General features: G+C 45.9%; 1 protein-coding gene across 1 annotated transcript in view; it reads left to right on the forward strand.

Moving 5' to 3' along the window:
• Msp300 (Muscle-specific protein 300 kDa) overlaps positions 1 to 14,824 on the forward strand; it is an 84,308-nt gene that overhangs the window by 59,793 nt on the left and 9,691 nt on the right. Inside the window, exons 40-44 of the mRNA XM_076779238.1 lie at positions 1,829 to 7,632; positions 7,711 to 8,407; positions 8,488 to 8,787; positions 8,857 to 9,813; positions 13,847 to 14,149. Coding sequence (XP_076635353.1) covers positions 1,829 to 7,632; positions 7,711 to 8,407; positions 8,488 to 8,787; positions 8,857 to 9,813; positions 13,847 to 14,149 — 8,061 coding nt within the window. The remainder of the gene's footprint in view (positions 1 to 1,828; positions 7,633 to 7,710; positions 8,408 to 8,487; positions 8,788 to 8,856; positions 9,814 to 13,846; positions 14,150 to 14,824) is intronic.

Genomic DNA, 14,824 nt, shown 5'->3' on the forward strand with positions numbered 1-14,824 from the left:
GTCTAAATAAATAGATCGCCGTTTCTTTTTTTTATCTACATATACTTCACGGTATAAGTATACGACAAGTGTGCTCGAAATAGACGCGCATTGAAATAAAATCGGGCGTTGCGTTCATTTAAAGCTAAAAATACGACAGTGTTACGCGAAGTGTTCTGGTCCGCGGATATGCTTGTTCACGGTTCCCTGAGCGATTATAATCGTCGAATAACTCTTTCGTCTACGTTTCCATCGACGCCATGCAGGTGCAACTGTGTTGATTATTAAAATGTTGAAAATTCAATCGAATCGCGTAACAATCGACATCGACAAACAAACAAGTGATTAACCTAGTGATACCATTAACAAACGATCGTTAGATTTTGCTACTTCAGGGGGCTCTGCTGTGGTGCCTTTGGCGTTGCTCTCCAACATATTACATAATACATAATGAATTAATAAAATTCTTCGTTAAATTCAACCTATTGCTTCTACAGTTTAAATCACAAAGCTTACAAGTAGCGAAATTCAACAGTAAACCTACCGACACTTGATGTATACCCATTCCTACCATGACCAGTCTAACGACCTGTGTTTCATTTCCTCTTTCACGAGGCAACGCGTACTTGTAATTTTTCCATTATATGTATAGAAAGTTGTGTTTTCAAGTTTATTTCGTAAGATATTTTTCTCTGTTATTTTAAATATGCATACCTGAACTTTATACAGAAAATTTACAAACCACATCCTGAGTACAAACTTAAATTCATTTTCAATTAAATACACAATTTATAATCCAGTTTTATTGCACGCTAGTTGTACGATGAATAGGAATTGCTGAAACTTTTTTGGGTGCATAAAGTCAAAGTAAATTTAAAATTAAACACAGAAGACAGCATAAATTATAGTAGTTGGTATAGTCATCGGATAGGGGATGAAATGCCCTTTAAAATGAGCGTTTGTGAGAGTCGATAGCTTTATTAGTTCCGGAGATATAGCGATTTTTGTCTCAAGTCGACCGCGAGGCCAATCCGGAAGCGCGTGTTGAATGAACTCGCGCGCGTGAAAATAGTAAACAGTGCGTAGTAAATTCTTGGAAATACTACGCCCGAAACTAGGTCACGAGAGTCACGTCTCACGTGCGACAAGGAGGTACGACGCGACGCGTCAGACCAAGACAGAAATAGTCGAATTAAGAAAAATTACCTTTTACATAACTTACGATATCTCGGAAACGGAAAGTCGGATCGACAAAAACCAAAAGCCATTTTAAAGGGGAGGCTTTGCCGCTTCTAACAATATCTTCATAATTAATAAAACACTAATAGTTTCAGAACTGCACGTGTCTAAACTTTTAGTATTTTTAATACGCGTGAATAGGCTGTTATACGCGAGCCGGACAGTGAGACAGTCGAATTGAAAAGAAAATTACCTTTTACATACATTACGATATCTCGAAAACGGAAAGTCGGATCGCCAAAAACCAAAAGCCATTTTAAAGAGGAAGGTTTGCCGCTGCCAACGATGCCTCAATTATTAATAAAACACTAATAGTTTCGGAACTGCACGCGTCTAAAGTTTTAATATTTTTAATACGCGTTGTTACACTGTTCTAAGACTCTCCTTTCATACTACATATATTTTCTATTTACATCGGAAACTAACCAGAATTTGATACAAAAATATAAATCATTTAACCGGTCAGATGACCGGTCGTGGAAGGTTTAGCGTTAATGTCTACCATCGAATTAAACTTTATTCATACTAGAAGCATTATTTAGGCTCTGTAGTCAATAAACTTGTAACACGTCTAACATGTTTGTTCAGCCAGATCCTTAAAATTTTCCAGGAGTTATGCGAGGAAGAAGCGCAAGCGGACGACATGTCGGAACGAGACGATGCTACCCTCGATCAGGCACCCTCGATTCAGTCGTCGTTCGAAAGTAGCATGCCGTCTCTGGTCGACGTGTCTCTGCAAACAGGACAGAGTTTGCTAGCGAACGATATCGTCGAGAAACCGCAGCAGCTCACCAAGCAAACCTCCACGAATGAAATCCCGGAGCCATCAACGTGTCACTCGCTGACCACGCAAACCGTAGACAACCCTAATGAGAGTCCTCAGATCCAGGAAACTATAAAGATTGTAAAAACCACGGACGGAAACCACGACGTGATCGAGATTGCCACAAAAAATCTGGCAACCGAAATCGAACAGGAACGACTCGACGCGATGCCGGAGGATATCGTCGTGGATATGAAGTACCAAGATCCTAAAAACACTGACAATACTAGCAGCGAATTGAACATAGTCCACGCTGCTCCGCAATCGTTCGAGACGGTCCTAGTCGAGCCCGACGACGTGACCACCGAGATCGTGGTAGACGAAGATGGTTCGAAAAGAATCATCGTGAGGAAATTGAGACGCACAATGGTGACAAACAGACAAACCACTCAACAACACTTGTCCTCGATGACGACGGCAATCGGAGACGCTCCGTCTGTGGTTCACGCGTTTTCGGAAGCCACCATGAGGGATCAGCAGATCACAGTGACCGCCGAAAAGCCGAATGGAACCATCGAGACCACCACGAAACAGATCTACGGTGGTAGAATCGCCACCGGGACGCCTTTCAAAGACGTCGACGTCGAGGAATACGAGTCGGCTCCTCGGTACACGCACACTGTCACGCAGGGCAACATTCGCGACGTTAGTCCGCAACCTCTCGAGGACGGAATCCAGACAGAGGCCGGAGAATATCAGGCAAAAACGTCCAGCGTGCACGCAATGGTGCAACAGGTGACCAGACGAGTGGTCAGAAAGACCAGAAGGATCATTCGAAAGGTGACGATCGTCGATGGGAAGGAGACCGCTTCGGAGGAGATAATAGAGGAGCCCGAACAAGTGGAAGTGGACGAGAAAAACATACCGCATATAAGCATCAACGTCGTCAAACACGAGGCACAACGGCAATTCGGTGGAGACGGGCGATCGACGGAGGAAAGGACGCAAGATCGATTTCTGTCAAAGGAACAGGAAGACAGTAAAACGGAAAAAAGTTTGGAACAGGAACAGGGTATCGTCGACGACACTCCCATGCAAGGGCCATTCTTTGGCGCATTCGCTAAGGACATGCATCCAGGACTTCCAACGGGGTACCTGGACCCAAAGAAAAAGGAATCTCTCCCCGAAATGGAGAAAGAAATCGTCACAATCGAAGAGATCGTCACAGACGCAAAGACTCCGAAAGAAGAGGTTCCAGAAAGTTCCGAAGAACAGCCTCCAGAAAGTCTCCAAGAATCTCTGGTGAGAAAGACTGACGGAAGCGTCGAATCGGTATCTGTTTCAGAGAATAAGGTACCTCGGACTGTCGCGGATAAGTACGAGAGCGAGCAGTTCGCGATAGAGGTAAATGGGAAAATGTCACTCACGATGGATAGTCAGGCGTTTATCGATGCTGAAATGTCCGCTGGTTTACAGAGTCCTATTCGAGAAATCAAGGTACAAGAAACGCAACAGATACCAGTCGAGTCTCCGATCGATTCCGTCGCGTTGGACGATCTACCAACCACCACTAAAGCGACTTGTAAGTCTGTCGATGCACCCGTAAAGATCGAAACACCTGGTATCGAGCTAGAAGAACGCACGGTAGATTTAGAAATGCACGATGACATTAGCGGCACCGTAGTTCCCGACGTCTCTGTATTAGAGGAAAGTTGGACGATCAAAGCGATAACGAGCGAAACGCAAGGCGGCGTACCGATGTTATCGGAAGAGCTACAACAGAAAATTGAAATTTCAGGAGATCGACCTGACCAAGTCGAGAAACCTGACGCGGAAAAGACGGAAGACGAACCACATATCGTACCGATCAACGACAAACAACAATTGGTGAAAGACTCGTTCGTTCCAGAGTCGGAATACGACTACTTTGACGAAGCTTTGAAACCAGAATACAAACCACTCTTCCATAAAGTAGAAATTTCATTAGCCGTGCGGAAGGAAGGAGAGGAAATCCAACCGATGGTGTCTGTGACAAGTCAAGCCGAACCGACTGTCGCGCCTTATCGAATGGTGAAAGAGGATGTAGACATCAGTCTGCCAGCTGACAAGGAAAGCACCTCGATAATTCACGACAAGGTCGTTCAAACGTCGCCGGTGCGGCAAATTTCCACCGCGGATAAATCGATCGTCACGACGGAGAAGGAAGTCGCCACCTCGGACAAGTCGATGATCACTTCGGAGAGAGAGGAGACGTCCGACAAATCAGTCATCACTTCGGAAAAGGAAGAAATTACGGACAAGTCCGTCGTTACTTCGGAAAAAGAAGACGAATGTCACACGGATATAAAGACCGAAGAAGAAGCCGGCTCGCCAATAAAGTCCCCAGACACGAAATCGAGTACTTGGATCGTTTCGAACATCGCCGATTCGGTGGAGATGAACGTCCCGTTGTCGGACTCATCGATACACCGCGTAAGCGAAACACCGCGACCGGACGTTGCAGAGATGATCGAGTCGACCGAAATCGATTTAACGTTGAAAGACGAAACTTCGGAGGACGAAGATGGATACCGAGCTGACGACAGAACGATGGCTTCCACCACCACGCCGGACGATGAAAACGTGGCGAGGAAGAAGAGAAGGAAGAAGAAGAAACAGCGGATGAGAAGTTCCAGGGAGGAAGAGCAGTCCGAATTTCCAAAGACCACCACCGACGAAGGAGAATTCACGGACGATCTGGCTCCGACGGAAACCGAGGACGCAAAAGCTACGAAGAAGAAAAAGAAGAAAAAGAAGCGGGAAGATATTGGCAAGGAGGAAACCGCTCGCGTTCCAGCGTTGAACGAAGCGGATACTCAGACCACTCCTCGAGAATTTAATGTCACCGTAGCTGCTACGTCTCCGCGACAGGAAACGGTGTGCGAAACGTTTGCTCAAACGTCCCCGCAGCTCTCGGAACAGACTAAAATATTCCAAGCTCAAGAAATACAGACGTCGATGGAAATTTTGCCGGAAGATTCCGAGGAAATCGAGACACCGATAGCGGAACAAGTCCACGCGAACGTGCAAACGTCTCCCTTGACAGGTTTGGACTTTGGGTCGCAAACTATCCACGAAGAAACGTCACCACTCGTTACACAGCACTCCGAAATACAGACTTCACCGGTCTCTGTCTTTGATTTTGGCATGCAAACGGCTACAGAAACGCCACGAATCGAAGAAATAAGCACACAGACTGTAAACACGTCAGAGACGCGAGTAGAAGAGGTGGAAACCGGTCCGATGGAAGATGTCCAACCGACGATCGTTTCGGCAAGAACGGAAGAAACCCAGGCATCTCCGAACGTGGTTTCCATAGAGGCGCAGACTTCACCTTGGTCGGCTCCATCTACAGAAATAGAGACTCAGACGATAGAGAAAGCGCTAGTGGCTACCGAACAACAAACAACTCCACCGGCGACCGAGCAAAAAGATTTAACCGGTATCGGTGTTCAGACTGTAACCCCGGAAGAGTCAAAGACCATCGAAACGGAAGCACAGACCAGCATACCAACCAGTCCGGAAAAGATCACGTTAGACTTGAACATCCAGGCGGATCTGACGCAACAGCCATCCGTCGAGGTCGTCGAAACTCAAACCACTCCAGAGAGGGGTCCTCGACGAACCGAGACCCAGGAAACAGAGTCGCAGACGGTGTTGCCCGAACCGACTCAAGAAACGGTGACCCAGACCAGTCCGACAACTTCCGTCTCCCCGATTCAGGTCCAAGTTCGCGAGCTGTCCGCTCAAACCAGCCTGGAAGATGTTAAACAACAGACGATCGACGAACAATCGCAAACCAGTTCGCCAGAGAAGATAAAGACGTCGGACAGCTCGGTACAGATAAAGGCAACCGAACTGATTCCACGCGTCGAGGAAAGCGTGCAAATCGTTCCTGATACGTGCGAAGGCAGCGTGCAAACGCAACCAAGCGACGAAAAGAGGAAACTGTCGTTGGTGACGGTTTCCCAGCAAACGAACGCCGGGGTATTACAACCTGTCGATACGGTTGCGGATCACGTTAAGGAACAAGAGGAGACGATAATGAAACACGATGCGGAAGAAGACGCGTTAGCAGTCGCAGCAGTCGATGATGTGCTGGATGCGGCGATAGAGACGAAAACGCCTCTAAAAGACAAAAAAATTCCAGCAGCACCTGATGTACAAGTACAAGAAATTCAAGATGACTCGAAAACGGAAAAGTCGGAGACAAAGGAATCGAAAGACGCGGATACTTCGTTTGAAATATGTTTGCAGGCAACCATAGAACTGTCGACCAGCGACGGTACCACCGACACTAGGAGCATATTGACCGATACGTCGCCGGACACGACGATCGTCCAAGAGACGAGCAACGCGGCAAAGGCGGAAGATAGTAACGCCGCGAAGAGACAGAAGCGAAAAAGGAGGCACAAAACCATCGAAATCTGTACGCCAGGAGAAAAGGATCTGGAATCCATATTTGGTCAGCCTATAGAGTCACGAGATATTTCATTAAAGTTATCTTATTCCGACGTTGCTAAAAAGAACGCCGGCAAAGAAAAATCTCCGATAAGTGAGGTCGTTGGTTTGGAAAAAGTGTCCGAACAAGCTGACGACGTTCGACAAAAGGAATATTCGAAATTTGTACAGGAAAAGACGGTCGACGAAATCAAAGAGTGTATAGAAGATACTAGTTTGCCATTTACAACAACGACGGAACCAACAATCGTCCAAGACACGCAAAGTGAGTGGAGTTTGGATAAGGAGAAGATCGAAGCACCGTTAGAAACGGAAGTCGTAGCGAGTATGCCTTCCCCGGACCCGATGAATACGGCCGAAGAATCATTGTCGCCTGTAGAAACGGAGGAGGATCGACCCAAGATCAAGACCTACGCAGACATTATAAGCGAATCTTCCAAGGAACCATCTAAACGGAAATACGACGAGAAGGAAGGACCTTCGTGGGAGATGCCCCATCAGTCAATTTCGCAAAAACCCGACAGTTCGAAGACTTTTATTTTGCCCGCGACCATGGACGATGATTGGCCGCTGCCACTTGACACGACTCTGATCAATCGAACCATAAAAGTTACTTCGGATCGGATGGAAAGTCTTCGAAACGCTAAGCAACCGAGTCATCTGGGGAACATTCTACACGTCGTTCATCTAGACAGAATGAAGAAAGGAATGACAGAGGAACTATGCTCCGTCGACATATACAAAGAACTGTCTATCCTGAGGAAAGCGATTCGAGAAAAGGATACGAATACGATGGAGGAAACGCTGGAGAACATCGTGGTAATGATCACAGTTTGGTTGGAAACGATCGAGTACAGGGTTTTCTGGAGTAAATCCATGTATCTTACCACTTATTCCCACGTCGTTGAGTCCTACACCGGGCTTAAAGACGAAGCGAAGAGCGCAGAAGAATACATTCAGAAGCTGAACAATATCTGGAAGCTAGTAAAAGAATGTCCGGAGGGGGACCGTAACAATGTACAGGAATGCATCGACACTCTCATGCATCAAGCGAAGATGATCCAAGACCTTACCAGCGACGGCGTAGAGTACATCACCATCGAACTGGCCAGATGGGAAAAATTCGAGCACGGAGTAAAGTACATGTACAGGTAAGATGATGTTTTTCTGTTCTGTTCTTTTCCGTCATTATAAGTTATACGAACTTTATTTCGCGATCGTTGCGACAGGTGCGTCGAAGGGCGACGTGCCGAACTAAACGTGATAATCGAGCTCGAAGCGTCCACGAAATGGAAACTCGAGGAGCTGGACGAATTGGAGAGCATAAACCGGTGTAACATGCGGGAAATCGAGTCGCTTATCGCGGAGTCGCACGAATTGCAACGCGATTATCCCGGAAAAGATATCCCGGAAGAGACCTACACCGCCCACGAAATGACCAAGGCGATCGAACACGATATATCCATTGAACGGGACCGTCTGTTGCAACTGTTGGCCTTGGCCGAGGAGTACGAACAAACGCTTCGGGAATTCGCGCAGATCACCGAGATCGCGGAGAACTTGTTGGGGAGTCCGATCTCCGTGATCAGCCTAGAACACCTGCGAGAAGAGATGCAGAAGCACAGGAAATTCTTCGTCAACCTGAACCACTGTCGAGGAATCCTGGAATCGTTGGAAGGAAACCTGGACCCTGAAACGAGAACCAAGTATTCGGATCTTCACGAGGAATTGCACAGCAGAGCTATGTCGTTGTTGGATCAAGCTGCATCCAGGGCTCAGCAAATGGCCTTGGCTGCATCTCGATGGATCATCCTCGAACAGGGAGTGAAAGAGGAAAGGGGATGGCTCCAGGTTGCTCACCAACGAGTTCCCGATCTCCAAACAGTAACCTCGACCGATTACGACCAGTACATCTCGTTGCATCAAGTAAGCCATCGCGTCTACGTTTATGGAAAATAGAAACACGATCCTACGAATAATTATAAACCGCTTGATTTTCATTTCAGTCGCTGGTGGCAGACGTAACGACGCATCATGCTCGGCTCGTTCAACTCCTGAACGTGGCCCGCAGTCTTCAGGATCTAGTAAACATCGAGGATCCCGAAGATCGTTACGGAGAAGCTCTGGACGTGATCGTCAAGCTTCAGGACAACGTGGAATCCTCGTTGAGGCGTCTGCTGGGATTCAAAGAGAGTTGGTGCAATCAGGAAGTGTTAACGAATCGTCTGGAGAACTGGATGACCAAAGTAGAGAAGGAATTGGAGAATCTCCGCGACCCATTGGGAAACCACATACGTCAATTTTGGGTATGTTTTCTTAAACGTTCTACGCTATTCCGATTCGATGTATCGCGAGCCTCCCTTTCGTCTGTACAGGAATTGAAAGCGCAATACGAGGTTCATAACAACATGCGGGAAGAAGCGAACAACAGCTTCGAGCAGGCTCTGCGAACCGTTCCACTGTCGGACGAAATGTTACAAAGGCAATTCCATCGCGAGCTTCAGGATCGCTGGAACGATCTGGCTCAACGGATCAATAGCATCCAGGAGGACGTCACACGGAACATCTCCTCCGAGGAGATCTCGTCGAACGAGAAGCTAAAGCTGCTCGAGAGGGAATTGAACCAACTGCGAATGACGATCGACGGTTTTCACGGTGTCCTGAAGACGGAGGAAGAGCTGGATCTGTACATCGAAAGACTGACAGTTTTGTTCGACAGGATCTCGTTGATCCAGAACGAGCTGGGTCGACTGGGTCTGTTGCCCGTGACGGAGAGCGAAAAAGTTGCCGTCCTGTTGTCTTCGGCTCGTCGCGTCGAGAGCCAGATAAGCGAGGAACTGGACGCCGCGCAACTGATCAGAGAAAGACTCGAGGCGATTCAACGTGGCTTCAGCCGTGTCCGGAAAGCTCATAAACGGCAATCATCTATATTGGAGCAATGCGAGGGAAGCGAGCGACAGGGAAGCGACGTGGTCGCAGCGGCTGTGGATCGCTGTCAAACGGTTCTCGACGAACTCGCCACTTTATGGCAAGACATTATGGGACTCAGACAGATGCTTCACACTCTCCCGATCGTGATGAGAGTCTCGGTCTCGCCGGTCAGCGTCGAACGAGACATTTCCAGCCTTCAAGACGCTCATGCCGATTTGGAAGCTCGGTGCCATCGTTTGCTGGGCCTGTTGAAGAACAGACTTACCTTGTGGAGAAGGTTCGAGAAACAATTGGAAATGGTGCAGCAATCGGTTCAGGAAGCCGACTATATGATGGAGCTGTTAACCGTGCAGGGATCCGTCGATTACGACAGGCTGCTGAAGGCTACCGAACGTCTGGAAGTAAGTTTAAACATTTTTTAACTATCCTAACGGATACGTGGCAACAAAAATAAAAATACGTATTTCCGCTAAAATTATTCTCCTGCCATAGGGAAACAAAATTATAAATAGGGAATTAGATAGTACCCCGTAATGCGAAATTCGTGCAAGTAAACTAACCTGGTCGAACGACGGAACGATTCAAAGTATCCAAGATTTATAACACGAACGACACCGCTCGGTCAAACATTCCTCCAACCGTTTACAGTCTTAGAATCCGGAATGCGTTAAAAGTTTTACAAGTTTGAATAACTGGGACTCGACAGTATCGAGCGACCTGCATTCTTACAGCGAAGCTTTCGATTCCAGTGAAAAAGAAACTACTATCTTTTCTGGTGAAACTTTTAAGTATTACGAATCGTTGCACTTTTAAATTATTATTTATCATGGCATCGATAAAAACTAGTTTACCTACAAGTTTCCAGAAAAACTGATTTTGAAAAGAGTGAATTTTTAGTGGTAACACGTACCGCGCACCGGAAATTTCGTTCCTAAAGTGCACTATTACGCGGCGATGCACCGGTACATCGACAATTGCAGATCGATCGGTCGACGGTAATGCACCGGAAGATGCACTTTTCGACGCTATAACTTGCGCCACGTGCAAGAGAAGCGCGGCTCGGTTTCGCGCATGCGTGGTTCGAGGTTTAAATCGGCGTTATCGCGAGTTCCCTATCAGTGGCACGACTACCGTCGTCGCGTTCGTATCGTCGGCGCGTACATTTAAATGTCAAACGGCTCCGTTCGCATCGGCAATTCTGCGTCGCGACGCGACGCGACGTTCGTTCGCTTTATTCTTATGCTTCGTGGCGGTTGTCGTCGCGACGATCGTCGCGTCATCCTCGAGACGTCCAAAAATTTCGTCGATTCTCTCCACGGATCGTGAAATGAAGAATGAGGAACGGCAGTGACGCGATTCACGCGGAAGATCGACGGAACGGTCGACGCTACGTCAGTTTGCAGAGGGCCGAGTATGTTTCCGCTCGGCACAGTGAATCGGCTGATCGGAAGTAAGCGTTCAATATTCATATCGGTCGCTGACAATTCGGCAGTAAACCATTTTAAAAACTCCAAGGTGATACGAACTCGGTATTACGTTGGAATGCGTATTGTTCTGTGCCCTTTTCCTCAGTCTTTGTGCGTTATGAGTGACGACGATTGCTGTTTTAGTTTTCGAGTATCGGTTAAAGTACAGTGATGAGATATGCGTGATGAAAAAATTCAAGAACAAATAAGATGCCCGGAAACATTGTAATCTTTTGTTTCTTCTTGATGGCGTGTAGGTCACGTTTCGTTGTACATACAAACTAAAACCGGGTCGAAGGATAGGTATACAAATGACTCGTTTTAACAAGAGATACATGTATGTAGTTACAGCTGTGCTAGCCACAGTTGTTGTTTAGCTTCGAATATGTTTGACGATTAGCACTATTCGAGAAATATTAATATCCATTACAGTGTCGTGGATCTTGACGCGATAGCTATAGGAATTTCACCTTTTAATTCAAAGTTCTTCTAATTAATAGTTGCTACAGAAATAAAGAAAAATATTTCTGGTAGTAAGTTTTGATAAATCGTCTTTAAGGAACGACGAATGCCAAGTCGTCGTGCGCATAAATCTTCATTTACATTTTGATCGTGCAACGTTACGCTTCATGAAATATTCCAATTCCACGTGACACGATTGCGAAACCAAGAGTAAGTTCAATTAAAAGCATGATAATCCCAATTTCCGAAATAATTACCGTATCTAAAAGAATCGTCGCGATCGAACGTGTTACTTGATTCAAGATTTTAAATCTGAAAACGGCATCGATTACATCAGGGAATAAGGTAGCAGATATTTTATTGTCACTGTATCGTGTGCGGCAATGAACGTGGCGGATATGAAACTGTAAAAAAAGACAGACATGTGCCAGACAAACGTCGCTCGCTAATCCACTTTTATATAATTACGCGGGATGACACAAACGACCAAAGTGGCTGGAACTATGACGCAGTGATACGGTATGTAAACTATGCCACGTGGAAAAGCCGTGAGTTTACCTAGCCTCGAAGACGCTAGGCGTGTTTACGAATTCCTTCGTTGGCGTTCGTTTCCGATTACGCTTCGCCTGTTTTCTGAATTTCTACTCACGAATTTAAATGTCGATTATTCGCTCTTTTACGACCCATTACACAGTACCATGGACCATGGTTAATAGAAACAAACCGTTTATGTGTCAAGTAGTAATATTCGTGAAACTTGTAAGAATTTCAACGTTTACAACTAGGCGAACGGACGAGGCGGAAATTTCTGGCAGGCCGCAACATCCTGTCCCGTTGCTTATCGCGATTCAGCACCCACGATTCAGTGACTTCCGGCCTGTGGAAAATCGACCGATCGGGTTCGTTAAAATCGACAAGAGCTGCTTCGCTCGCATGGCGCGCGGCGCAGCACGCCGCGCCGTCTTGAAATAGACATCGCCGGACCTCGATTATCCGAATTAATCGCTGAAAATTTCGGAAGCAGTTTCTTCCTTAATTTAGAAAGTTGTCTTTTAATCCAATATAATGTTTATATGTACACAGAAACGCACACGTGTGTATTTTAACAAGAATATTTCTACAAGATGACTTTACAACTATTTTTAGCAATGTATTATTACAGATATTGAAACAACATGGTTCGCAGCCAACCGAGCACCGTACTAAACGTAAATTGTTTAAATTGTTTCTCGTTGAATATACGGCACGGAAAATGAAGGAACACGAGAATAAAGTAAAAGGGGAAGTTTACGGAGATTGTTGGATGAATTTCAGTGGCGTGAAACGCGCGTACGGAGCGATTCGATTTCCGCTTACGGTTTCGGTGGAAAATTCTCAGGCAGGTGAACGAACTCGAGTACACGGCACAGAATTAGTTCAACCACGCTCTGACCGAATTCGAAGGCGCGAGCCTCGAAACGTGCTGGTCTCGTGACTCAAAATTATTTATAGTTCGTATTTAAGGGAAACCAGCGTGTACATTCTTTGAGCAACGCGACGACGCTCTCGCACGGGGAATCTGATTCGAACGATATCTTACGATCGTGCGAATATCGCGGAATCTCGAGTTCTCTAGATTCCTCCTTCCTCTTTTTCCCCACGTCTCTCTCGCTCCCTGTCTCTAAGGGAAACGCGAATATCCAACGTGCACGAGTTTCGCAACCATTTGGAATTCGAGCCAAGTAAATTGATGCACGAGTATAGTAAAACACGATGGATTTTCTTTCTATTCGACTGTTTCTTTTGCAAATATACGTTCAAGCATCAAAGTGCGGACCCTATTAATTCTAATAACGTGTCTCGAATAGGAATGCAACAATAGTACAATGTTCGATTTTCCTTTTTTTTCGTTATATCCATTACTTCCATAATAGACGAAACCTCCGGCTGTATCGCAGTCGAATATCATTGAACGCACGTCACAGATAATTTTAATCGTTGCTAATAACGAGCATGATTTGCGTGCAGTGCAGTTTCCCTCGTTAGAATATTTATTCTACGACGCGTCGTTTGCTCGATGAAATCATAAACTCGAGCAGTACTTTTATCGTTGTCGTATTAACATACTAAACTCACTATCGTGATTATTCGAGAGTTAGCAACGAGACCTGTAATCGCAAGGAGAAAATCAATTGAAATTACATTCAACTTCTGGTCCAATAAAACAAGCTTCTCCGCGCAAGTTCGCTTCGTTGATCTGTACGATGAAACGCGGGTAAATAAACTGATGTGACTAATGAACTCGATTAAACCTATTTATGATTGATGTCAGCCTCGATATCAAAGGGACAGAAAACGATAATACGTAATTGCTAACTTTGTTGTTTGTAATGGCAGGAAATTAAACTCGCGATGGGCTACTCAAACGGACCTTTACACGATGATAGGACGATACTAATAAGACGTGAAAAAATCAAAATAAAAATGCGCGCGTATACGAAGGATCGTATGTTTATCTGGTGTGCAGGGTCTCAACGGTGATTTGGGCGCGCGAGAAGTTCTCATTGGTGAATTACGAGAGGCTGCCGAACCTCTGCGGGAGGGTTGCGCTGCAGAGGTCCGCGAGAAGGTCGAAGCGGCGGTAAATGAGGCCGTACAGGCCTGGGAGGACACCAGGGCCGAATTAGATGCCCTTTGCACCAAGTATCAGCACGCCTGCAGATTGTGGGAACAGTACAAAGACTCCAGCGCCGCGGTTAAAGCCTGGGCGGACACGCAGATGGACAGCGTCGCCAACCTACCACCCGAGGAGGCTGTCAAACACATCAAGGTATGCATTTACGCCACTCTGTTTTAACATCTCTCTATGCACATTCTTTCGATAAAAAGAAACTATCGTACGAACGAAAAGATTAGCAACAGCGACAAAACTGCAAAGTTTTATATAGATTACCGCTCTCTGTATACATGTACATAACACCCGAGTCGTTAGATAAAATTGTGAGTTGGTATTATGCAAATTATTGGTACCATAGACCCAAGTATATTTATTTCTACGAGTAAGGGATAACATTGTTTTGAATCTCAACCCTGAAATCCCATTGTCTTTTGTCGATTTTAGAAACGTGACTCATCGGCCTGCTTGCTCCGAGTATCGATCGTTATTGATATCACGCGTTAAACATCGATGACTAATATTTATTATCAAACCATTTGTATGCATTGCCAAACAAGACAGGCTGTCTATCGCGTTCAGATAAACCAAAAATTTCGTATCTTTGGAAGTTTATCGGCCACCACCATTGATCAATACTAACACATTTGATTCGCAAACGGATAATGGATAATGGTACGGGCATCGTATTTGAAGGGTTGGAATCAGAAGCTCGTCTTTTGAATGGAGCCTTCGGGATAGTGGCATTGTCCCCGCCACGCCTAACCGTAAGAAAAACAGGACGTAGGACGAGAACGATTCACCCTACGCAAGTGCGACCGAAACGTGACT

Source organism: Colletes latitarsis, chromosome 12 (assembly GCF_051014445.1).
Source record: "Colletes latitarsis isolate SP2378_abdomen chromosome 12, iyColLati1, whole genome shotgun sequence".
Classification (NCBI taxonomy): Eukaryota; Metazoa; Arthropoda; class Insecta; order Hymenoptera; family Colletidae; genus Colletes; species Colletes latitarsis.